The sequence below is a fragment of the Vespula vulgaris genome, chromosome 14 (genome assembly GCF_905475345.1).
Source record: "Vespula vulgaris chromosome 14, iyVesVulg1.1, whole genome shotgun sequence".
Lineage (NCBI taxonomy): Eukaryota > Metazoa > Arthropoda > Insecta > Hymenoptera > Vespidae > Vespula > Vespula vulgaris.
The window spans coordinates 676,487-698,344 of NC_066599.1; the positions used below are offsets into that span (position 1 = coordinate 676,487).

At 32.2% G+C, this 21,858-nt stretch overlaps 6 protein-coding genes across 13 annotated transcripts in view; 3 read left to right on the forward strand and 3 right to left on the reverse strand.

Annotated features, from left to right (window-relative positions):
- Window positions 1-980: 980 nt before the first annotated feature.
- On the forward strand, window positions 981-6,863 carry LOC127068847 (mitoferrin-1). 2 transcript variants are annotated; one of them, XM_051005156.1, is made up of 5 exons: window positions 981-1,878; window positions 3,391-3,673; window positions 3,787-4,011; window positions 4,083-4,293; window positions 4,371-6,863. In XM_051005156.1, exons 1-5 carry the CDS (start codon window positions 1,762-1,764, stop codon window positions 4,558-4,560), a joined length of 1,026 nt encoding a protein of 341 aa, XP_050861113.1. In that variant the 5' UTR covers window positions 981-1,761; the 3' UTR covers window positions 4,561-6,863. The 2 variants fall into 2 exon arrangements, with proteins under 2 accessions (XP_050861113.1, XP_050861114.1); XM_051005157.1 differs by lacking the exon at window positions 981-1,878 and adding an exon at window positions 2,631-2,929.
- Window positions 6,864-7,188: 325 nt separating this feature from the next.
- LOC127068851 (protein ATP6V1FNB-like) lies at window positions 7,189-8,227 on the forward strand. The gene is made up of 3 exons (XM_051005163.1): window positions 7,189-7,500; window positions 7,584-7,738; window positions 7,823-8,227. Exons 1-3 carry the CDS (start codon window positions 7,312-7,314, stop codon window positions 8,052-8,054), a joined length of 576 nt encoding a protein of 191 aa, XP_050861120.1. The 5' UTR covers window positions 7,189-7,311; the 3' UTR covers window positions 8,055-8,227.
- LOC127068846 (uncharacterized protein C6orf163 homolog) lies at window positions 8,114-9,696 on the reverse strand. The gene is made up of 6 exons (XM_051005155.1): window positions 9,631-9,696; window positions 9,286-9,528; window positions 9,017-9,219; window positions 8,742-8,944; window positions 8,484-8,661; window positions 8,114-8,410 (listed from the first exon to the last, which is right to left on the reverse strand). Exons 1-6 carry the CDS (start codon window positions 9,632-9,634, stop codon window positions 8,114-8,116), a joined length of 1,128 nt encoding a protein of 375 aa, XP_050861112.1. The 5' UTR covers window positions 9,635-9,696.
- Window positions 9,517-18,599, forward strand: LOC127068843 (uncharacterized). Of its 6 annotated transcripts, none has more exons than XM_051005145.1 (6): window positions 9,517-9,856; window positions 10,027-10,355; window positions 10,561-11,885; window positions 15,251-15,478; window positions 15,669-15,880; window positions 16,074-18,599. In XM_051005145.1, exons 3-6 carry the CDS (start codon window positions 11,817-11,819, stop codon window positions 17,014-17,016), a joined length of 1,452 nt encoding a protein of 483 aa, XP_050861102.1. In that variant the 5' UTR covers window positions 9,517-9,856; window positions 10,027-10,355; window positions 10,561-11,816; the 3' UTR covers window positions 17,017-18,599. The 6 variants fall into 6 exon arrangements, with proteins under 6 accessions (XP_050861102.1, XP_050861103.1, XP_050861106.1 ...); XM_051005146.1 differs by lacking the exon at window positions 9,517-9,856 and having other exon boundaries at window positions 10,100-10,355; window positions 10,561-11,175; window positions 11,305-11,885; XM_051005149.1 differs by lacking the exons at window positions 9,517-9,856; window positions 10,027-10,355; window positions 10,561-11,885 and adding exons at window positions 13,919-14,361; window positions 14,472-14,682.
- Window positions 17,308-21,816, reverse strand: LOC127069188 (uncharacterized). The gene is made up of 5 exons (XM_051005964.1): window positions 21,805-21,816; window positions 20,777-21,300; window positions 19,716-20,020; window positions 19,385-19,644; window positions 17,308-19,266 (listed from the first exon to the last, which is right to left on the reverse strand). The coding sequence occupies exons 1-5, from the start codon at window positions 21,814-21,816 to the stop codon at window positions 18,676-18,678; spliced, it is 1,692 nt and encodes a 563-aa protein (XP_050861921.1). The 3' UTR covers window positions 17,308-18,675.
- Window positions 21,152-21,858, reverse strand: part of LOC127068840 (uncharacterized) — a 33,190-nt gene continuing 32,483 nt past the window's right edge. For both annotated transcript variants that reach the window (XR_007783225.1, XM_051005139.1), the window contains exon 10: window positions 21,152-21,300. The gene's annotated coding sequence lies outside the window, so the exon portion shown is untranslated. The remainder of the gene's footprint in view (window positions 21,301-21,858) is intronic.

Here is a 21,858-nt window from a genome sequence, read left to right on the forward strand (position 1 = left end):
AGCGTATAGAAATACGAAATAAAATTTTTAACGTAATCTTATCAGCCGATTGTAACGTGAAACAATTCATCAAGGTGCGCCACGTTTCGATACTTACGTTGTGGTTTCGAAGACTCAAAAATATTATGTAATATTTGATTTTATAGATCATCGATAATAGTAGCGAGTATTCTAAGAAAACACAAGATTGAAGGTATAATAAACTTTTGTTCCGCACCTTTTATATCTTAAAAAAAAAAAAAACAAAAAATTTCAATATTTGGATTATTCGTCGCAACGTGATGCGCAAAAGAAAGAAATTACATGATAACAATGACTAAGCAAAAGTGGAAAAAACGTTTGAATATCTCGTACGAATGCGCGATGACAACATAGGTTTTTCTAAATAAAACATATTTTCTATTACGCCATTCGTTTGTCTCCGATATGACTCAGACAGATTGAATAATAAGCATCTTTGATTACCGGTAGTTACGATTGATTACGAAATAGAATAGTACATATATATATACGTACGATATACACATATAAAGGAACGAGCAGGATTCCAATAGATATAATAATGATAGTTTAGAAAAGTGATAGAATTAGAAAAGAATTTAATGCTGTTATTGACCGCGAATATATGTGCACGACAAGCGTCCTCTATTCTTTCTTTGAAGGAGTTAAGAAAAAGAAGATATATAATGGAGACACATGCCTTCGTTTCTACTTAATGTATGCGTGTATGTGTGCGTAGTGTGTATCTATATATATAGATTCGTAGCTACAAAAGAAAAAAAGAGAGAGAGAGAGAGAGAGAGAAAGCAATAGTCTGTCTCGTTTACTTCTCTCTCTCACTCTTTCTTTCCCTCTCTCTTTCTCTTTCTTTCCCTCTCTTTCTCTCTTTCTTTCCCTCTCTCTTCCTACCACTGATAGCTCACGTGCTGCGACCACGTGGTCGAATACGACGCATGCGCGGCACGTGTTCGCGACCTAACCACACTAACTTAACGATCAACGATCATTCATGAGTGTTAAGCATAATGAAGTAGGTAAAGTAGTGCTAGATCTATCAAAATTTCGTGAACATTTTTCACTAGAATAGTTGGTGTTTCTTTTCTTACCACACGATTTTTAGATTTATTAGGAGTTTAGATTAGCACGCGATTTCGTTGCGTAAAGAGGGAATGGTAACGTCATAAATTTGAGGAGTATTCAGGGGGTAGCAGCCTTTTCGATTCCGATGCGGTCCTATTAAGATACGATCAACGAATGCGAATACACGACTCGATTATTTAATGTACCAACGATTTTATACGACTTGTTAGCTTTTTTTTTTGCGGAAACGATAATGATAAGGCCGGCGACAGGAAGGATGCGCAATAACGCGCGAAAAGTGTCCACGTTTTCCAAGGTTTAAATAGTTTCTTGGTATGTTACATACAGTGTTACTATGGAAAACTCAGTTATTCATTCCTCGTCGTAACTTATAGAGCGAGCGAGAACGAGAGCGAAGAAGAAAGAGGAACGAATAGTGTGAGAGAGAGAGAGAGAGAGAGAGAGAGAGGGAGAGAGAGAGAGAGAGAGAGAGACAGAGAGAGAGAGAGAGAGCGAGAGAGTGTGAGAGCGAGAGCGAGAGCGAGAGAGGAGAGAGAGAAGAGAGAGAGAGAAGAAAAGAGAGAGAGGGAGAGTTAGTTCAGTGGTTAGTGCGGTAATACCGCGGCACGACCGAAAAGGCCAGAAAAAGCCATCGCGGCTTGATATTTGCATTTTAAGGATATGAATATTGAAGATTACGAGAGTTTGCCCACTACATCGGTGGGTGTTAATATGACGGCCGGTGCTTTTGCTGGAATCATGGAACACTGTATAATGTATCCAGTTGACAGTGTCAAGGTAAAGTAGTCGTATATTTGCTCCACGTTTTTTCCCTCCCAGAGATTATCTTTTACATAACCTCAATGTATGCACCTATATTTCGGCTTTCGATACCTGTCATGTGGTAAGATTAATAACGAGGAGAATTTTTAGAAAACTTTATTATAGCCGAATATTTATCGTCATTATAATTGTCTTTCAATCGGAAATGATTGTAATAAAGACCATGACTGAACATGTGTTTTCTCTTAACATTTTCCTCCATGTTTTCTTGGAATGTGCTTTTAATGTTTCAACGTTATCGTTATTTAAATATGATAAAACGTTTGTAGAACTTGTTCCAAAGTCTGTCGTTATAACTTTGTATATTGTAAAAATATATTGTCATAAAAAAAGATATTAGTAAAATGTATGTTTTGTGATTTGAATTACTCTTTTAAAATATCTATTATATGTAGTATTATGTAAGGTAAAAAGGAACTTCCTTTGAGCTCTTTTTTACCTTTATCTTACATTTAAAGTTATAATTATTTAATTTTAAGTTCAATTATATACTTGACATAAGCCATTACTTGCTTTTAACATTGAACTATTCTCAGGAATTCAGAGTCTATTCTTTTCTTTTTGTTTGTAAACAGGTAACATATAAGCACAAATATCATATAAGTTGGTAAAATTACCATGCGTTTCAATATTAAAATAATTTTTTTTAAATTTTAATTAAAGAAATTTATATATGTATGTGTTAGACAATTTAAGTTATTTTTAAATTCATCTAAAAAATATAAAGAATTAGACATAAAAATAGTCTTAAGTGATAAATAATAATGTTAAGATATATCAAAATCTCATTAAGAGTCTATCTACCCAATGATCATTATGTAATATAGTCTGTCAGTCTATTGCAGTACGTTCTATTTTTGATCTGGTTTTTAGCTTACAATCTGTATTTAAGCTTGTTTAACATCAAGTTTCTATGAATGAATGAATGAAATATCTAAAATAACATAACTCATTGTGATGTATGAATGATTAAAATAAGTTATTAATATAAAAGTTACAATGTTATGTAGGTGAAATTCAATGTTAATACATGTTATTGCTATTCCTTGAAACAAATAGGTTATATTAAGTACTTTTCTTTAACATACATTATGCTTTCATCTTGTTATATTTTTTCATGTTTTAAAAATTGCATTGATTATTAATGATGTTAAATTAAAAAATAGTGAAAGAGAATGATCAAATTTAACATATGAATACAATTTTTTGGCATGCTTTATTCTTCGAATTGAGAATTGATAACCATTACATATACATATCTGCCAGTCATGTTATTTGAAACTCTTCAGATATTAGATATTATCTATGTGTATGTCTATGTTATCTTGAAATCTTTATTAAAGTAAAGAAATACTAATCTGTAATCGTTAATATCACTTTTTAAATGCATTGATATACTTATTCTAAAAACATGTAATTCGAAAAGTTATTATATAAATATATTCATAAGAAATTAATATCCTCTAGACAAGAATGCAGTCACTGATACCAGGTCCAGGTGGGGGAGGAGGAATAGGAAATGTACTCCTTCGAATGGTGCGTCAAGAGGGTTTATTAAGGCCATTTCGAGGCATGGGAGCAATGGTTGCTGGAGCTGGACCAGCACATGCTTTATATTTTTCTTGCTATGAATTTTTGAAAGATAAATTTATGAGCTCAAAGCCACACTCACAATTTAATCATTTGGTTTATGGTGCAGCTGGTTGCGTGTCAACGATCCTTCATGATGGTGTTATGAATCCAGCAGAAGGTTAGATATATATGTGTATATATATATATGTTCTTTTTATTGTCTATATACAATGGTATAATTTACCTAATACAAGCTATTATAGTTAATTATTATCATTATACTTGTTACAGTGATTAAACAACGGTTGCAAATGTATAATTCTCCTTATAGAAATGTTATCAGCTGCATAAAACTTGTATATAAACGAGAAGGCGTATATGCATTCTACAGAAGTTACACAACTCAGCTTGCTATGAATGTGCCTTTCCAAAGCATTCATTTTATTGCTTACGAATTTGCACAATCTATGACAAATCCAGATCATTCTTATAGTCCGCAAGCACATATGATTTCTGGTATATATTTTATTATTTATATAATTTTTATATCTGTCTTACATAATATTAATTTTTCTATGTAACAACAGGTGCTATGGCTGGAGCTATAGCAGCTGGATTGACGACACCATTGGATGTTTGTAAAACATTATTGAATACGCAACAGGATGGTATGAAAGCAAGAGGTATGATTGATGCTGTTAAAAAAGTCTATAGGTTGGGAGGTGTAAAAGGATTTTGCCGCGGGATGAACGCGCGTGTTCTTTATCAAATGCCAGCGACTGCTATCTGTTGGACATCGTAAGTCAATTATTTATTAATTTCCGTGTACGATATAAAAGATAGTAAACTGTTATGTTAATTGACTTGTTGTTTAGATATGAATTTTTTAAGTATATATTACGAAGCAAACAAGAAGATGGACTTAGCAAAGATGTGGATGAAAATTCCTTAAGTGGTATAAATCAAAATCAACTTCCTACCTCTAGAAGTAGTACTTTCCAAGGAACAGGATTATACTTTCAAAATAATGCTCATACAGGTGTATTAATAAAAGCAAGAAGTTAGGTATGTTTGCAAATGCAGAAACAACTGTTTATATTGATAAACTGTTTAAATAAGGCCAGATGAGCCCATTTTTATATATTTCAAGAGTTTATTATTAGTAAATAGTGTATTATGAAATCACTTGTCATCAATGCATTATGTGTTTATTACTGTCAATAAGGACTGAAAACTGACATATAAAATATTACTAAGTCAAAGTGGACAGGCTCTGCTAAAAGATAAATGATATTAGCGATTTTTATTAACTTGTATTAACAGACACACAAATTATTCATTACTATATTATAGCAATTATTATTCACTTCTAAGTTGAATAGATTAAAAATCATAACAAATGACTGTCCTCAAAGATTATTTTTTTATCTAAAGCGAGAACTTGAATTGGTATTACACTTTTAGATTACTTTGGACAATGCATAAAAATCTAATAATATTACATTTTATAACGATAATAATGTATGAAATGTCTTCATAAATATTATGTTTGTGGCTGCCATACTATTTGTATAAAAGATAACAAAAAGAGTTGTATTTCTTCTATTATTCTACTGTTCATATGGAGTATCAATTCTGAATTTTATATTCTTATTCATCGAATAAGTTGAATTTACTTTCATAATATTATTATATGTATATAATTTACCTCATTAATTTCATTTGTTATGTTTTATTATTTATAATTTATTCAATGCCGAATTGATTCAATTTATCGTAGTGCTCGTTTTGGGAAAAGGTATTGATTGCTGTGTTAAATTGAACGATTTAGCTTAAATTTTGTGGAATAAGAAATTAGAAGTAAAGCGTGTTTAGTAAAGAAAAGTCCCATTTGTTAATTTTTAGCATAAATGTTAGACTATCAGGAAGCACATACTCCACTTGAATAGTTAATTAAAGCATACATATAATGTATATGTAAGATTGCAGCCTATATTGAAACTGTAATATATATAAACTTCAATTTTAAGAAGAAAGCAATGGAATGCATGCAAGGAAATCCTGAAAATACATTGATACGTATAGTGTTCAAAACTTGGCATAGATGAGTAAAGTCAAGACAATGTAACTTTATATTACAAGTCTAGAGTTACAAGAAAAGGTTTTCTTTTTTGGTAAAGGTATTGTAAGATTATATAATACTTAATTTTTAACCAGTGATTGAAATAATTTTTTAAAGAGCAAAGCTGATCGAGAAATGTAGTAAAATTTGTGTTAGAACGAATATTTGACTGTCACAATTAAAAGAACTTGCATTCAAATTGTCAATAAAACGCTTTGCTACATGAAAACATAGACCAAGTAGGAGCGTTGTAAATTGGTTATTTTATAGGCGAGTGTAGATAAGGTAATATTAAGTGTGTACAGCATAAAAGGACAGTATAGGAGCAGAGGAATTGTTAGTTGTATAGCATTATATATGTTTCATCTTGATTATCCAAGTACAAATTATATGAGAAATGCTCCTTAGTCAGTTGTAATATAAATCAACCAGTATATGCATATAAATCCTGAAATATACCGCAATATTGCTTCCTATGGCTGTGATTACTGGGTCATTTGATGTTGACTTTGAGAGGGAGTAATATCACGTGGAAACTCATATTTCACGCCATACGTATCTACTAATATAGAGCACAGTACTATTATGCATTGTTATTGATCAGGCCATTTGATGTTCGAAAATATTGTCAAGTAGAGAGAAATGAAAATACCATCTAGCAATGCCGTGATACAGACAGAGTGCAGTAAAAGATATAGCAGTATTCTTTTGTTGATGCATATTTACAGCATAACAAATTCGTATAGTTTATATTTCAAAGTAAAATTTATACTTCACGTGACTCGGTTTGTATGAGGCTCCGTTAGAAGGTATATACGTCCTCTGTTCATTAGTAGTCGAAGTCGATTAAAAACAAGCTTTTATATCACATCATTTCTTTGTATTTCTTTAAGTGTTACTTAAGGATTTTATTTTACAGAATATCATACACGAAAAGAAAACTTGATTTTTAAAATTTATTTTGTACGTGTATCTAAACTTGTTTGAGTGATGCGTATGTCATGCACATACGTCTATACGTGTGTATATACATGAAATAAAATATTTGAGCGAATAATGTAAGTAACTCTAGTGATATTCAAAGTATATTTTATAGATCTATCAAGATCAATCGAATCCAGTGTAACATCGAGTGAACTCTTTTGATACGTTGTTTGTATCATTTATCTTTATGACTTATAACTATCAACTGTACGAATTTTGGTCAGTAACAATTAAATTGCTTGTGAATATTTTGTAGATTAAATTTAGGATTTTCAATTTGGCATCTCTGAAGTTAACTCTTTATAATTAAAACTGTATATAAAGTATATACCGTCATTGGTATTAATAATTAATATAAACGAAAAAAAAAATGTTAATTTACAAGTACACAATTTGATTAATATACAACAACAAAATATCAATTCTCTAACAGTGTAAATATATAATTCTACAAAGTATACGTTTGTATATAAATACTTTTTTTATCGTTATTCCTTATTCCTTATGTTAATTATGTTGATGTAAGAATGAAAAACATCAGAACATCACAATACTATGAATGTGTATTAACATGTAGTAGTATTAATGTAGTTGACACCTTCATATTTTAAATTATACTTTTATAAGTATTTACACTTATCATTAGACTTTTACATAAGGGATATACAAAATTAATATGTGAATTACTTTTGATAGATATATTTAACAACATGTGTGATAATCGGTGTCAGTTATTCCACAGAGAGAATTACAAGAAAGAAGAATTTTTACGTATGAAATGGTTTTTAAAGAATCAACAGAAACTAATAGACAATTTAGGTATTGCAAAGAGCACAATACAAAGTAAGATAAAAAGCAAAGAAAAAGAATTGCCAAAAAAAGATGAGATCGAGCCAAAAGTTTTGTATCAACTGATATTTTATACAAACGTTATATATATTTATGTAATCGCAACTTAAATTTATACTTTGCCATATTACAGATAAGTAAGAAATACATGCCAACATGGAGACCACCTAAGCTTGATGGTTCTGTGAATATTGACATGATGAAACCAATAGAACCAGAAATACGTGCCATTCTTTATGAAAAAGGAGTTGAGAGTTTTATTTGCAGCAATAATTATTTTCGTAAAAGGTTAACAAATAGATTGAAGAGCGTATTATTATTTGTTGGCCGATATTTGACGGAATAATTAAAAATGAAGTTTGATTTTTTTAGATTACAGAAATTACCAGAAGATCGTTTTTATTTTCCCGATTGTACAAATTGGCTTTATGGATGGCGTCTCAATGATTATAGTTTACCTCCCATTAGTAAATTTGGTGCCAAAGCTGTTATACAGGCTCAATTTTATCAACGGACTGCATCTTGTCTACAACGAGACCCAGACTGGTATCGTAATTGTCAAACGAATAATCCAAAAAATTTCAATGATTTATTGACTTACTGACTAGTACTAATTAGGAGTACTGTTAATTTTATTACTATTTTTATCTTTTTTAATAACAATCAATTTTGTTTTTCTACAAGTACATACTGACAAATTTTATCATATTTATCTAATTTTTCATTTGAAGTCTGATCCATTTGTTGTGAATAAATAGATTCTGAAGGTAATGCAAACTCGGCTTGCTTTGGTACAGAGTTAAATACAAAAGTGACAAACTTATGAAATTCTTGATTAATCTTATCAAATTTCTCTTTTAATAATTCATTATCGTTTTGATATCTTTCAGCAATTTCTTCGGTCGTATTTAATATTTTCTTTAAATCCAAAATAATGTTTTGCAAATTACAGAGTTTGTCCTAAAATAAAGAAATATTTGAATAGATAGTACTATCTTTTTTGCAAAATTAAATATGTATTAGTTTGAAATACCTGGAAGTGATTCTGTATTTGTTGTTTTTCTAGATTAGAATGTAATCTTTCAAGGCAAAGCATATATATAATATTAGCCATATTCTTTGTCTCAAGTCTTATTTTTTGAACATATAATGATTCCGTTTTTTCTTTTCTCAGTTTTTCTATTTTTTTATTGTTTTTTATATGTTCCTTCCTGTATTAGTTATAATAAATTAAGTGTATCACCATAAGTGTATCATTATAAAGTGTGCAGAGGAATATTCGTGAAAATACCTTAATATCTCATTAAAATCTGCTATTATATTTTCTATATGTGATCTGCGAGTTTGTTCAAATTCTTCATGAAGATCTGCTACCATATAAGACATTTCATTACGTATTTTACTTAACATATGTTGTGTCATATCTATACGTTGTTGTACCACTGCTTTCTGTATTTCTTTATTGCATTTAAGAATAACTTTTGCAAGTTCAGTCTAGTTATCAGAGTTATCAGAGTTAGCAGAGTTATATATTTACTGATGCATATATAAATTCAAACCATTCACCTGTAATTCTTTCTGCATATTACATTCTATAGTATTAATATATTTTTGCCACATCATGTGGACCTTTTGTGTATTGATTTTAATCGCTTGACGCTTTTCAGCTTCGCATAAATATTTTTGATCGAGTAACTGCTTTCTACATTCTTTCCTCATATTTGTTTCAATTTCTGCTTTCCATTTATTTAGCAGATCTTGTCCTAAGGCTAATTATATATTTTACAGAGTTTGTTCATTGCAATAATATCGATATGTAACAATTTTATTATTACCAAGTATTCCTAAATGTGTACATTCTTTAATTATATTATTATTTTGTGGTAAGCTTAAAACTTTTTTGCTTATTTGTGCACATGGTGAAATCCAGAAATCTCCGGATACATGTTTTAGTGGTGGTATTAATCCTAACAATTTTTTGGATTCCTGATGATCATAAGCAAATAGTGTTTTTGCTAATGGTAAACCAAGGTGAAGACCGACTTCTGTTTGTGTTGGAATTTCCTCTTGTATAGAATCTTGTGTGATTTGAAATATAAGTATATAATTAAAAAAAGATAATTATGTTAGAAATAATTTTTATATTTACATGTATCTAATAATTTATTAATATAACTTACTCATAGTTTTATATTTTTCTTGTGAATTTTTCTATTGAAAGTAGTGTTTACAGAGATTGAGATATATCTTATTTGTAATTTATATATAACATTCAAATGTTTTTAGCAAACAAAACTAAATCTAAAGACTTGATATATTACATTTTTTGCACCTACCTGCCAACTGGATCTTACATTTGTAAATAAAAATTTGCAGAGCAATAAGTTAGATTCATAACTGCATAAGGTTAGATGAATCTATAATGATATAAAAAATTGTTTATTTTTTCCTTAATAAAAATTTTGACAATTATACTTACAATGATTTATCAATCGTTTTTCTAATTTTAAACTTTTCTTTTTTTTTTCACGTCATAATTCGAATTAATCACCGAAAATAAAACAATTACAACGAAGATTCGACCAGCCATTTTTATGAGAAGAAAAAGATTCTCCGAGAATTCGATTTGAATTTCGCGCTGTGATGACGTAATACAGTAAAGTAAAATGGCTCCTGTTTGTTGAAGTTTTGCGAAATAGAACTTTTTAAAATAAGAAATTAAGAAGGAAAAAGCTTACTGATACGAAGAATATTAGATTGTTTTTCTCACCATTATTATCATCATTATCGTCATCGACATGAATTGAGCGCTGGAACGACGTTGTTAAAAAATTAAGCGAATTTTCGAAGCTTTGTGAATTAGACGAAGGATTTTCAATATAAATGAATTGAGGAAAAGTTTCAAGTACGAATTTATTTGTTTTTTTACCGTTATTACTATTATTATCGCTATCATTGTCACTATTACTGTTATTATTACTGTTATTATTACTAAACTATCATTATATACTTGTAACTATAACTATCACTATTAGTACAACTATCGCTATATAATAATAATAATAATAATAATTATTATTATTATTATTATTATCGCTGTTATCTTTTAGATCTCCATTCGAAGTACTTAAGGCTTTCTATCGGTTGGCTGTAAGAGAGGGGCACACATGGAAAGGCAAACACCCGCTAACGGAATTAATATGGGGTGTCTGGTTGACGACGATAACGAAAATTGATTTCACCCTTATACCCCTCTTGCTCGGGATCTACTCTCTCTCTCTCTCTCTCTCCCTCTCTCTCTCTCTCTCTCTCTCTCTCTCTCTCTCTCTCACATACACATACATTCTATGTTCCATCCTCCTCTTCGTACAATCCATACCACCAGTATGGGGATTCTATTCGAACGCACACTGATGTTCATGGGACACTGCGCAAACCAACAGAGACACGCCTCTTTTCTATCGACACGCCCTCATTTCCTCCTAGAATTTCCTTCTATGTACCAACGCGATTTCGTGTCACGTTCCAAGGATTTTCACTTCATACCTAATCACGATTTTTTTATTATCATCTTTTATCTTATTCTATTCTATACGGTATATTTTATACATATTTTGTTTCTTTTTTAGAAAGAGAGAAAGAAGAAGAGAAAGGAGAGAGAGTATGTTTGAGTTAAGTTCTTGGAAAACGATAGAGATACTTTCTTATGTGTTTCTACATACAGGGTGAGCTCATAATTATCGTCTATGTAGTGATAATTTATGATTTTTTACTTTGAAATTTGTTAAATATATGTAAAACATTTGTATGTTTTATTTTTTTTAGATCAGTAAAAAGATTCTTTTTCATTTTAGATTGAATACGATTGATTCACCCTGTATATACAAATGCAGATCTATTGGTAGTGTCATTAATCTTAATCTACAATTTATCGTTTCGTTTAACGATAGTATTTTATTTCTCTCTCTCTCTTTCTCTTTGTCTCTGTCGTTATATAGACGCCTTTCGAAAATGACTTTTCACGATATTTCTCTCGAATAAATTTAGGTACCTATATAAAAATTTTTTTGAAAGATGACTATCGTTCATAGAAAAATGTAATCGTATCCGATAAGCGACATTAATGCTACGAATTTTATTCATTGTCACGCGCTAAAATTGAGCCACAACTTAGCAAACCCTGTGGGAAACCACTGCAAATAGTGCAACCCCCGTCGGCAGTGAAAAGCACGTAGGGTGATCCTCGTTTTTCAAAGGGAAGGATACATTTTATCGTCGACACTGACATTTTTCTAAACATTGATATCGTTTCTCTCTTTTCTAGATTTCTCTTTTTATTTTTTAAATCATTAACAAATTGAGGGATATGCTGGCCCATAAGAACATTGATATTCCAAAACTGTGTCTGTATGTGAACATCCTATATAAGGCTAAGGTACTTTTATTTCTATATAAATTACTACTTTATTAAACAAAAATGAAAAAGGCATATAAATCTTTTCTTTTCTTTTCTTTTCGTTTTAAGATCAATGTTAAAAAAATGTATTCTTCTAAGGATCTTCTCGGATATGGTTTGAAAAAGTACAGTCCAAAGTGAAGAATGGAAGGATATAAAAAAAAGGAAAGAAAGAAAGAAAATCAGGATCCCCTTATAGAATTTTTTTATATCGGTATGGCACACGCGACTTCCCTGTACGATCACTCGACACACGCACGTGCCGAACGTACGCCAAAAATTATTTTCGGATCAGTACACTCCGCTATCTATGAGACTGCGGTCCTATTAGTACTATTAAATAATTCATAGGATTTAAATGACTTTAAAATGATCTTCTTTCCCAGTGATACGAGTCACTAATACGATCTAAATGCACAGATCTATTTGATTTTTCATGCCTTATGTTAAATTTAATTTGCAATCAATGAAAAATCGCAACCGAAAGAAAAATTATTTCGAGACAGAGTTGTCATTTCTACGTTATATTTACATTTTTATCGTTTTTCGCTAATCGTCGTTTAACGAGATGATTATATAAATGTTTGAACAATTTTTTATCTTCCATTCTTCTTCTCTTTTTCTTTTATCTTCTTGAGGAAAATCTTTCCCAAACAATCAAATTCCTATTAGCTAAATCCCTCGAGGAGTCAATGTGCAAGCTACGTAGAAAATACGAGAGAATCCTTGATTAATATACATTAGGTATGGGAGGTACGACAGGGGATATGAGAGGGGGTGAGAAATCGTAGGACCCTTTTCATTTCTGGGCAAGTGGCTATCACCAAAAAGTTTTATTGCGACACCACGACCGAAGTTAGTAGGGTGCTTATAGTTTTTACGCTAGGACGAATCCAAACTGTCGTCGTGTCGACCCGATTAAATGATAGCATCTTCCCGATGATGCTCATTCGAGCGCTATTACTACATATGGTTAAGCCAATCTGCGTGGGAGCAAATTCGTATTAAAGCGGAACTTTCCTCTTTGATTTATTTTTACTTCCTCTTATATGGGATTTTTGGGAGTTAGTAATTTTGTCAATTTTTAAATAAATTTCTAATGATAATAGATATAACGGGAATTTTTCTATTTGTTTTCCCGATTAGTATAATTGTTTTAATTTTGAAAAAATTAAGTCCAGGAACATATACGTTTTCTATTTGCGATCATGATAAATTTTACGTTAAATTTTATAGATTCTTATAGAAATTAAAAAAGAAATTACGAGCGCGAGAATAAATAAGAAGGATTTTTTTCTTTTTAATTTCATCTTCGAATATTTGCAGGTTTCTCTAATTTTTTGAAAAAATTACTAACGAAAGTAGAATCAGTAACGTACCGATAACGATTAGATAAAACGTCAACTGTCTTCTATTTTCACATTTTCGTTGAACACACAAGCGAGACATCTTGAATACACGTGTATTTTTGAAAAACAACAGGAAGAGGAGGAGAACAGTTAATTCTCTCTCTCTCTCTTTCCATCTCTCGCAGGCACGATAATGAGAGTCGGAGATAAGTGTACTTAAATCACAAGTTTATTTTTTTTAAAGCGGAACTTTTAATCCTTTGATGGGTCCGTTATTACCTTCGTCCACTTATCTTCACCACTTCGAAATGATTTTCAATACGAGTAGATATATCATTTAAAACTAAGCACATAAGTTAGAAAATATTTTTTATTTTTCACGAAGATTAAAACGTACGTAGAGAAATACGTAAGAAGCGTCGGTAATGCGTCGTTAATGCTATAAAACGATTATATTTTTATTATTAATTTCCTTTGTAAAAAAGGAGTGAACGAAGCGCGACGCGTATAAAAAGATTTAATAACGAATGTCCCCGGGTCGATTTGATTGGACGAGCGAGAAAAGCCGAGCGATTTCTCTTATCACGTCACATGCTCCCTTTTGCGGATTCTCTTTCTCTCTTTCTCTTTCTCTCCCTCTCTTCCTCTCTCCCTCTCTCTCTCTCCCTCTCTGTGGCGTTTAAAACGATCTGCTGGTGGACCGATAGAGGGAGGCTGGATGGACGCGTGTGCAAGCGATATGGGATGGTCCAAAGACGAGCTCCACCCATGGAGATCAAGTTACCAGAGATAGAGAAAGAGAGAGAGGGAGAAAGAGAGAGAAAGAGAGGGTGAGAGAGGAAGAGAGAGGGAGAGAGAGAGAGAAAGCACGAGAGTGAGAGAGAGCTCCGCCTTCGTCGTACAAAATTTTCATTTTACCGAAGTCGGCTGTGTGCTACTAGAGTTGCAGACTTTCTATTAGTCAAATCGTTTCATTTGACCTCGTCGGTCATATAACTTATACCTAGTGATTGATATTTGAAAAGTTTTCGACGGTGAAAATAAAAGGAAACAAGAAAAGTTTTAATAATAGATGAATCATCCGATCGGAGAACAGTGTTGTTAATGTACGTTTCAATATTTTCGTTTCTTTCGATATTGTCCTCGCAAGGTCGATCAGTTCGACATGGTAAGATATTCGTTTGTATACAATTTGTTTTCTTCCTTTTCTTTTAAGGTCGAGATGCGTAGATTACGATTCAGTTGGTTCTTGAACGGCGACGGAGTTGTAAGTGATGAGAAATCGTAAAGAGAATTATATTCAATTACGACGACGTATATCTGTGAACGTTTACGAATTTGTGTAGATAAAACGAGAACGCGTGTGTGTGCGTACGCGTGTGTATGTGTGTGTAAGTGAATGTGGATGTGAATGTGGATTATTTACGGTATATATTTACTAGTATTCCGTCGACGCGTTCAACAAATTCTTCTCAATTTCCTAATCTTATCGTTAGAAACGCTTGTGTGAGTGATCGTCTTTCAAGAGTGATGTTTCAGTATAATATTTAAGAAATAATTAATAGTGCTTTCATATTTATTCGGTGGACAATTACATACATGCGAGATTCCTTTCAAATACAATTAATTTTTTCATTATCGATAAAAAAAAAAAAATAGTATAACATAGATCAGTAAAAAGTTATGATATAGCTTAAAGCATTGTAATTGCATTATACAAAGTTTAATTTATATTTCGCACTCATTAATTTTTGATATGATTTTCGATAGGATTAAACACCTAATTTCCTATGAAAAAATTAATTGCTCATTAAAAAGATACATGCATATGAGCAGGAAACTAAAAAGTTACATTCAGTTATAAATCTTTGAAAGATCGAAAGAGAACAAGGAAGGCATAAATCGTTATTTATTAAGGCACGATCTGTAATTAAGATAGAGACGAGATTAACGTCGAACAATGAGACGAACAATAAACGTGACGTTAATTTTCAGCCGATGTTGACGTATAATGGATGTAACGGTGTAACAACGGAAACGGACAATGGTTCTCCTGCTGAATCATTTTTATCAGCCGAAGGAGAACTTGCCGAAGAGCCGGGGGATTCGCCGGGTACTCCGAGAGATACCGAGGAAGAGGCAACCCTTTCCGATGAATTTTATTCCCACGATACCGACGAGGAAGAAGAACAGGGAAGACGTAGAAGGGATCGTGCGAATTCCGTGAGAGAAAAAAAATAAAAATACACGACAGATCTTTTTTTTCTTATTTTTTTCCTCTTTCCAATTACAGATTTACTCTGTCGCGTTTTATCCTTGTAATTTTTGATGTTTTTTCGATGTTTTTATTTTTTCTTATTCGCGTTACAAGAGATTATGAGATATTGTTTTATAATCGGCAATAATTTCATAGCTAGACGGCATTCCATCTTCTGGTAACGGTCAACTAGGCTCGCCCACACTTCGGATAGGAAACGTAGGTGTTAGGAAATTATTTACGAACAGTCGTGAACGATGGAGACAGCAGAACGTCAGCGGAGCTTTCGCTGAACTTCGAAAGCTTGTTCCTACTCATCCTCCGGATAAAAAGTTGTCGAAGAATGAAATTTTAAGGATGGCTATACGGTCAGTATACCTAATTATCTATGTAGATAGGAAATTTATCGAAAATTTTCCTATCTGTTTTTCACAAATTAATAAGAGAAGTTTGCAAGTGAAGGATAAGAAAAAAAAAGAGAACATAAATAAGGAGAGGAAGAATGTTTTTCTATTTCTATAGATAATTTTTGTCATCAAATTACGTAAAATATATTTACAGATACATAAGGTTACTGAGCAACGTTCTTGAGTGGCAGAATGCTCAAGATCGAAACGGAGTGGTCCATACGCAGGATGGTGTCAGAATAAAATGTGAGGGACACTTTAATAACAACAACAACAATAACAATCATAACAATAACAACAATAATAACAATGGTATTCAAAAGACCAATTCTTACCAGACAAAGTGTCCGATTAATTTAACGAAACAAGAGAAGCAACAGATCAACGAGAACGCTCTCCAATCGTACAGAGTCCATTATCTCGGCCAACAACAGAGACAACATCCTGTCGGTCATCATGGCGCCTGTGATAAGAATGGCAACAACTTGCTAATGATCGTACCAGCTGTATCGTTGAACGAATTGTCGGCTTCTTCGGTTGATAAACACGTGGAGCCCTCGAACGTTATTTCTCAAGGTCACCATCATTCGGTTAATCATTCTTTAGGCTCTAATCTGATTCGTTCTTCGTTATCTTGTTCGTCGTCGTCATCGTCATCCTCGTCATCATCATCGTCATCATCCTCGTCATCTTCGTCGTCATCGTCATCGTCGTCATCCTCGTCGTCGTCGTCGTCGTCATCATCGTCGTCGTCGTCGTCGTCCTCGTCGTCGTCCTCGTCGTTGTCGACGACGACGTCGTCTTCATCAACCGTTTCCAACAGAGTCAACAATTTTTCAAAATCCCAACAAATCAATTACAACGTATCATCTACGAATGGCTCTTTAGTAACTAATGGAAATAGTTCGAGTGTTGGACAAAAGAGATTACTTAAAGTCGAAAGACAAGACGACGAACAGTCTGGCATTGGTAGAGAGTGTAGATCGTCGTCGATCACCGAACATCCTGTTCAAGTGAGGAAGAGAGTTAAGGTCACGTTCGCCAAAGATACAACGGGGAATTTTCGTCAGGATTTTCGACACGTCGAAAGAAAGTGAACATTGAAAAAAAGGGAATCAATGAAGACCTGAGGATTGGGTTGAAAATAGTTTTTGTCGACTTTCTGTCTTACGGATTTGAGATATTTTTATTTCTATGTGATTGGTTTATCATCACATTTTTAATATTTTTTTATATAATTATATTTTTTTTTACAAGTAATTCGTTCAATAAACGTTCATTCTTCTTATAGGACAGAAAGCGTAAATATTTCCTTGAATGTAAATAAAAGAAAGACAATATTATGTGATTTGCATCGAAAACGTAGAGAGAAAAGAAACATTCATGAATCATCGTTTCACAAAAACTTTATTTATTTATTTATTTATGTTCGTTTAGCATGACACTTTTGTACATCCTGTGCGTGTGGCGTATTTTAAACCAGTGCAGTGACTTTTTAATTATTATAATATATAAAGAACGATCGATCACGCGCGTGCGCGCGCGCTTGCGAAAGAGAGAGAGCGAGAGAGCAAGAGAGAAAGAGAGAGTTCGTCACATCGTTTCTTTTTTCTTAATCGTTTAAAACACTTAGTTTTGTTTGTATATTTCTTACATACAACGCGAGTGTGGAATAGTCATTCGTTTCTTCTTGCCTTTTTCTACGTTTCGAGTGTAATGTGATTATGATATAACATTATTTATTTATTTATAACTGTGGCGCAGTATCAAATGAGATATAGTATTCATTCAATTTGAACACAAGAAAAAATGAATACTTTGCGAACATATTTACTATATATATATATATATTTTTTTTTTCTTATTGGTTAACACTGTAAGAACGAAAGATTTCATTGTTTATTTTAATCAGTTGCCACAAGTTGTATATACGTATATACATATATATATATATATGTGAATTATAATATTCATATTATATATTAAATATTATTTTATGTATGTATATATATATATATATACACATATATACTTGAAGGTGTATTAATCTTTAAAAATTCAACGAGTATTTCACGTGGAAAATACGACGATGAGACGAGCTAACGGCGCTTTAAACACGTAATAATACTATACATAATACGTAGGTATATAATAATAATAATAATTATTTCGTTTATATATCACTCACTGTTACCCTGATTGTTTCTTATTACAGGCACAAATTTATATATTTTTCCTTGACTTTTATGATTTGGAATCGTTTCAACATGAGAGGCACATTAATAACTCTATTACCTTACTTCAAACTTTATTTAATTTCTAATCTAAAGACTTTATTAGCCTCCTTCGCTTTTTCTTTTCCTTTCAGAAAATATCGATTTTTCAATATACCTAGCAGGACAACGAATACTCGACTCTTTCCAGCTTTACATCGAACGTTCCATTAGTAAATAATATTTGCAGAGAATTAACGATGTACACGTCCAACGACGACGACGATAGTAATAATAATAATAATAATAATTCCGTGTGAAATGTTCAACGCATACACGGCGAGTCGAGGAGTAAGTGCTTCAGGTGATTATTTCAAGAAACACATTGAACTCTAATTGTATAATAAATCAGTATGGTTAAAGATTGATCGAACGATTGATCGATCTGCAAAGAGTCGAGAAAGATATATTCTATTATTTCCTTTTTTTCTCATTTCCTCGAAATTTATTTAGAAAATCTTTAGAAACGTGTTCCGCCTTTATTTACGTTAGATAGACCTTGTATCTGGTGCTGTCTCTCTTTTGACATTCCGAGATCAATCTAACAGCGACGACACGATCTGCGTTCATTTCGACCGGTGGTACCGGAGTGGCCGGTCTTCCCTCCCCTTGACTGAATGCTCTTCGTGGTGGCATTTCGAGAATACGCTGAGTCGATCTGCATTCTAAACTACCTCTCTTGCCAGTTGGATTAAGGACACTGGCATAACTAACGTTGCTCGTTCGTGAATTTCTTTTACTAGGAAACTCAACTTCGGCATAACTACCACGTGATTCCTGAGATCTTCCACTAGCGTCGGAGTTCCTTTTGTTTTCAATGTGTACGCGTTGTTCTCCTCTCGGTTGGGAACCCTCTTCTCTGCTATCCGATCGATAGCTGTTCCTTTTCCTACATTTTTCGTCGTAATCGTCCGATTGCGTGCGTCGGTTTTGAGCTCGTAACTTTTCGGCAGTACCGCGTAATCCAAGATCCTCCGAATTGCTATGCCTTTCCGTGAATTTCTTTGATCTTTCATCCGTGTCGCTATGGAAGATCTTCGATTCGTCCGTTCGATGCATTTGCGATCTCGTATCCTAGAGAATTGTTTTTTTATTTCTTTTTGTACGGAAAATACTGACGATTTAGATATTACTTAGTAATCAATTCAATAATTAAAACGAAGGGATTAGATAAACGATTCAAAACAATCACCCTGATTCGTAACGATCTGTCGTTAAATTCCATATCTTGACTATTTCTACGACCACTGGGAGGATGTCTTTCTTCCTCGCTACTACTTTTACTTATCCACGTTTCTTCGTACGGTCGATTCTTTAATCTCTTTGGCCATTCGTTTTCCGTTTTGAAATCGTAGAGATCTCGCATTCGTTGGCTCAATCTGTTAGCTTTGTCAAGTGCATCAGACGCGTCGTTGTTTTTCAAGCGATTTTGCGGAGTGATCTCCGATAAATCTACAAGATTCAATTAATTAGTTTCATAAAACGTGTTAATAATATAATATTTTTTTCTTTAATTTCTATACCTGGTGTCGTATCGTTTTCAGTATTTCGTTTGGACGGTACAGGCGATGCAAATTTTCGCAAAGGTGTCCATTTTGTTGCTTCAGTTTTGTTTTCTTTTGTACAAGATTCTTCGTTTTTTCGTGAACTCTCTTCCATCTGTGTTTTTTTATCGGGATTCATTCGAGGCGTTGGAAACGGCGATGGATTTTTCGCGAACGTTATCCACCTAGTTGCAGCATTTTTCGTAATTTCGTAAGAATTTGTGAATTTCGCGAATGTCGACGTGTCACTGCGAAATCTGGCGCTATTTATTTGTGGTATCCATCTGCAAAATTATAATTTCTCGATAAATATTCCTTACATAACTTTACGATAGTATTTTTTAATAATCGACAATTTCATTTCAATTTCATTGTATAAATGTATATAAACTTATATATATGTATATATAGATATATCCTGCTAGATTCAATTAATACAAATAATTTTCATTCGAAACATTTTTTTAAATAACGCAGGTATCGTAAGTTGTAGAAATTTAAGAAACTGTGATGTATCAACGTGTATTTTGATACAATTTTGCCTACCGAGAGGGGTTTGCGCTAAAGTTAGTTCAGACGTTTCAACGCTAGATGGCGATGAGCTCGACGATCGATCATCGACAAGGAAGATAATGTAGGAATCTACAATTTAATCGATCCTACAAATCTTCGATTTAAAAATAGGATTTTGATCGATGAGATATAATAAGTCATATTTTAATTATTAATACGCAAAATTATTGAAGAAAGTATTTCAAAGGTTGCTAGAAATCGGTAAGACTCTTCCATATCGAATATCGATACGCCACTGTAACATTTATAGAAATAATTTTGTTTTATTTGATTAAAGTTGTTGAAAACAAAAAGTATTATATTTATAAAAATATATATATATATTACTATAGTTATCGATATTTGTCGATAACTTTAATCAAATATAGAATATTAATATACATACAAAATATACAAAGAAAAAAATACATACAACAAATATATTAAAAATATTAATGATCGAAATGAAATGAATCAATGATGACAACCTGGATGAAATTCTGATATCACCGCAGTCAGTATGTCTTCGTTCTTCGGTATATTTTTCTTTCTTGAATATAGTAACGTCAGTACTTCGACTACGAGCAGCTGCTTGTCTACCATGAAACTTAGCTTTTTCTTCTTCTTCTACTTCTTCTACTTTCCTTTCATTTGGTAGATTCCTTTTACGTTCATCCACTTCCTCTGAGATCTTACTCGAAGAAGTTTGTTGCCACTTTATCGAATCGCTTCTCACCGTATTGGAGCTACTCTCATATCGTCCTTTATCTTCGTCCTTCGAAACTTGTGCCGTTTTTTTCAAACTCGTTTGACCCCGAGAGACATTCTTTGCCAATGGTATCCATCTTGACGTATCTAACTTACTAGTATCGGCAACGTCAGTATGTCTTCTTCCTTCGATTCTTCTTTCGGTATATTTTTTTAAGCAATCAACATCGGCACTCCGACTTCTCTGACTGCGCGGTGATCGAGATGGTCTTCGTTGACCGCTGCCCGTTGGGCCGGCCCTTTCCTAAAATCACAATTTTCATATTTATCGACTGATTTGTTTATTCAGTATTTTTTAAACATTAAATCGATTTATAAATTTTAATAAATGTGATCAGTATTTACAATAAGCTATAAGTACGTAATATAAGCGACGTAATTATTTACACTGAGCAGAATATTCATATATGTATATATATATATATATATCGATCGTGTATTTTAAAAGATATTTACTATTAATTAATAAAAATATTGACCAAATAAGTAGATGTGTTATTAATTTTCATTTATGGATGTCAAAAGAGATATTTATCAAATATTTCATGACTAACGATTTATAACGTAGATATATAAACTTCCTATAGCACGGTATCTATTCTGAAAACATGATTTCGAGGTAATACGTTACGAAGTGAACTATGTTATATTGCATGTGTATATATATATATATATATATATATATATATATATATATATAGCTATAATTTCATTTTATACACATAACTTTTCAGATCTATATATTAACTTTCCAAGTCATCTATCACAAAGACTTTAAAGAAACTTGCAACTTCCAACTTAT

Bases quoted from the DNA above. Each gene is read 5' to 3' on its own strand.
- LOC127068847 (XM_051005156.1), top strand. From the start codon at position 1,762: ATGAATATTGAAGATTACGAGAGTTTGCCCACTACATCGGTGGGTGTT. The intron at 3,674-3,786 runs GTTAGATATATA...TACTTGTTACAG, and splicing joins TGTTATGAATCCAGCAGAAG to TGATTAAACAACGGTTGCAA. The intron at 4,294-4,370 runs GTAAGTCAATTA...CTTGTTGTTTAG, and splicing joins ACTGCTATCTGTTGGACATC to ATATGAATTTTTTAAGTATA.
- LOC127068851 (XM_051005163.1), top strand. From the start codon at position 7,312: ATGTGTGATAATCGGTGTCAGTTATTCCACAGAGAGAATTACAAGAAA. The intron at 7,501-7,583 runs GTTTTGTATCAA...GCCATATTACAG, and splicing joins AAGATGAGATCGAGCCAAAA to ATAAGTAAGAAATACATGCC. The intron at 7,739-7,822 runs GTTAACAAATAG...TGATTTTTTTAG, and splicing joins AATAATTATTTTCGTAAAAG to ATTACAGAAATTACCAGAAG.
- LOC127068846 (XM_051005155.1), bottom strand. The intron at 8,662-8,741 runs GTATTTTCACGA...TAACTAATACAG, and splicing joins GATTTTAATGAGATATTAAG to GAAGGAACATATAAAAAACA. The intron at 8,411-8,483 runs GTATTTCAAACT...TCTTTATTTTAG, and splicing joins AAATACAGAATCACTTCCAG to GACAAACTCTGTAATTTGCA.
- LOC127068843 (XM_051005145.1), top strand. From the start codon at position 11,817: ATGCTGGCCCATAAGAACATTGATATTCCAAAACTGTGTCTGTATGTG. The intron at 11,886-15,250 runs GTACTTTTATTT...GTTAATTTTCAG, and splicing joins ACATCCTATATAAGGCTAAG to CCGATGTTGACGTATAATGG. The intron at 15,479-15,668 runs GTGAGAGAAAAA...ATAATTTCATAG, and splicing joins GAAGGGATCGTGCGAATTCC to CTAGACGGCATTCCATCTTC.
- LOC127069188 (XM_051005964.1), bottom strand. The intron at 20,021-20,776 runs GTTGTCATCATT...ATAATTTTGCAG, and splicing joins GATATCAGAATTTCATCCAG to ATGGATACCACAAATAAATA. The intron at 19,645-19,715 runs GTATAGAAATTA...TGAATCTTGTAG, and splicing joins TGAAAACGATACGACACCAG to ATTTATCGGAGATCACTCCG.